Source organism: Montipora foliosa, chromosome 3 (assembly GCF_036669935.1).
Source record: "Montipora foliosa isolate CH-2021 chromosome 3, ASM3666993v2, whole genome shotgun sequence".
In the NCBI taxonomy this organism is placed as follows: Eukaryota; Metazoa; Cnidaria; class Anthozoa; order Scleractinia; family Acroporidae; genus Montipora; species Montipora foliosa.
In genome coordinates this window covers 5,013,480-5,015,979 of record NC_090871.1, presented here as the reverse complement: position 1 = coordinate 5,015,979, position 2,500 = coordinate 5,013,480, and the positions used below count along the sequence as shown (strand labels likewise).

The following is a 2,500-nucleotide window of genomic DNA, read 5'->3' as shown; positions in this document are numbered from 1 at the left end:
TTTAAAACCATGTGTAATAAGTGGAAACTTTGAGGTGTTGTACTTAAAAATTATGAATTTTCTTTTTCACAACAGTATTGAAATGAGCAAAACAATTCCAAGCTGAATGGCCAGTAAACTCAAAGAGCTTCACATGGCTTGTGGGAGTATGAAGAAGAATATAATCTTGTAATGTAGTCTTAGGATAATATTGTTAAAGGGCAGCCCTACCGTATTGAGCTGAAAACACAGAGAAGGTTTGGCAGCTGCTATACAGTTGGGGGTGATCCATCATTGCATTTTTCCTATTACCTTTACTCTAGCATACTTCTTAGGGTCTTTTCGAATCAAAAACACAATGTCCTCCACATGAACCTTTCCTTTTTTGCCAACTTCCATCGCTTTCAATGTCTAAACAAAAGTAAAAGAATAATCACCACCTTTCTCAAAAAAGCCAAAAAACAGTAATAATTACATGGCCATGATATTTGCCAAAGTCCAATTCATTTTTTTTCACCTGTTGTCAAATGAATAAACATGTCTATTATGCTTTTAATGAGAGCATTACACCTTCAAACATTTCAATAGTTGCATTTGAAATGTGAGGCACATGGCTTTGTAGAGCCTGTAGACCAGTGGGGCACCTACAGGGTACTGTAGTCCAATAACCCATTCACATCCCAAACACCATAGGGCACCCCCCCATTGACGACTAAAATTGTCTGGCATTAGACAGAGAAAAATCTATGAAGTCACACTCTCAGGGGTCAATGCGGTCATATTTTTTGACTGAGTTTAACCAGAAACGTGAAACGGCCCCTTGTGTGCTAGGAAACAAGCTTCTGAATATTCAATTTGCTAAGTACCATATTTGAAACAACAAGAGAGAAACATTCAACCAATCAGTTCGCAAGAACACCCTGAGGCAATACCACAAATGTTCTCGCGCGAAACTAACTGGGGCGAGGGGTTTCCAAATATGGTACTTAGCACTGAATATTCAGAAGCTGTGAATGCGCGTTAAAATGTACACATTTTAACCTTTATGGGTTTCTGGTTTAACCCATTCACACCTCAAACGCCCTAGGATGCCCCCCATTGGCGAGTAAAATCGTCTGGCATTAAAGTACACACTCTCAGGAGTCAATGGGTTAAGAATTTAGAACCTACAATCTCGGACAAAACTGTTGAGACAGTAACACAAATTCGCCCTCGGTTTTAAACATCCCTACTTACTCTCCCCTTCCCACTCCCCTTCCCCCCCCCCCCCTCAGTCCTCAGTCAATGTTGCTGAGTATCGTCTTATATTCTACAGCATATTTCTACCCAAGAGAAATCAACATTGAGGTTGGGGGGAAGGGAAAAGGGCAGGTTTCAAGCGGTACATTTGGATAACTTGTTGGAGTATCAACATTTTTCTCTTGTCTCAACAGGTTTTGTCCGAGATTGTAGCTTCCCATAGTTTTTGTCGCTCAATGGATAGAGCATCCAATGGGTGTTGCGGAGATCATAGGTTCAAACCGTGCCTAGGACCCTGTTTTTTTCAGTTGTCCTCTCACCCATTGCCAAGCAACTAATTTATCATTCTTCCTACAGGTGCACACCCTGCGAGCAGAGCCTCCTTTTGTCTTTTTCTTTACTGAGGAGGAGAAAAGTAGGCTCTGCCCGAATCGCGTCAACTCTTTGAAGCCGCCGCAGCCCGAGCTTCTGGACTAGTCAATCTTGTTTTCTCTCTTCAAACCAGTTATTCCAGTGCGAGCGTCTGTTTAGTGACAAAACCGATGGTTATAATTGAGCCTGCTGTACCATGAAAAACCAAGATGGCGGCGAGATCTGGCGTATTTGGCTTGGGTTTGAGACTGTATCCTGGCAACATGCAGCGCATATTCAATAAAGATCTTACTCGATTCAAGCAGAGCCTTTCTCGAGAACGCCAAAATCGAGCAAGCAAAAGAAAGGCTCTGCTTGCAGGGTGACAGGTGCATTACACTGTTAACGTCTTTAGTTGCAATGTGAAATTTGAGATGTATGATGTTGTAGAGCCTGTAGACCAGTGAGACACTTTGTCAATTCAAAACCTAGATAAACAGCCGAGCTTCCCAAGAGTTCTTGTACGTCAAGGGGTAGAACGTTCCTCTGGTGTTGCAAAGGTCGTAGGTATGAATCCTGCCAAGGACTCTGATTTTTCTGTTGTCCTCTCATCCTTCCCAATGGTGCATTACACCATCAACATGAACATTTCTCCTTCCATTTCTCCTTCAGAGATCCCAGGGTCTCTTTGTTGATGAGTAACGAGACAATGGAGACCCCGTGAACAACGTCACTGACAACTAATCCTTTGGGAATTTAACACTGCTCTTACATACAAATATTTGTTTTGTTTTGTTCTGGGAGAGATTTGGAGTAACAAATTGATCAATATTCAATATTTATCGATCGATAAGTGAACTTAATCATCAAATATCAATATAACACAACTTGCCAGTGCAAAGTAAATCCTGATTAAAACAATATTATCTCA

At 41.4% G+C, this 2,500-nt stretch overlaps 1 protein-coding gene across 1 annotated transcript in view; it reads right to left on the bottom strand.

Moving 5' to 3' along the window:
- The window catches only part of LOC137996561 (transcription initiation factor TFIID subunit 13-like), a 3,952-nt gene that overhangs the window by 526 nt on the left and 926 nt on the right, over window positions 1–2,500 (bottom strand). Inside the window, exon 4 of the mRNA XM_068842016.1 lies at window positions 292–390. Coding sequence (XP_068698117.1) covers window positions 292–390 — 99 coding nt within the window. The remainder of the gene's footprint in view (window positions 1–291; window positions 391–2,500) is intronic.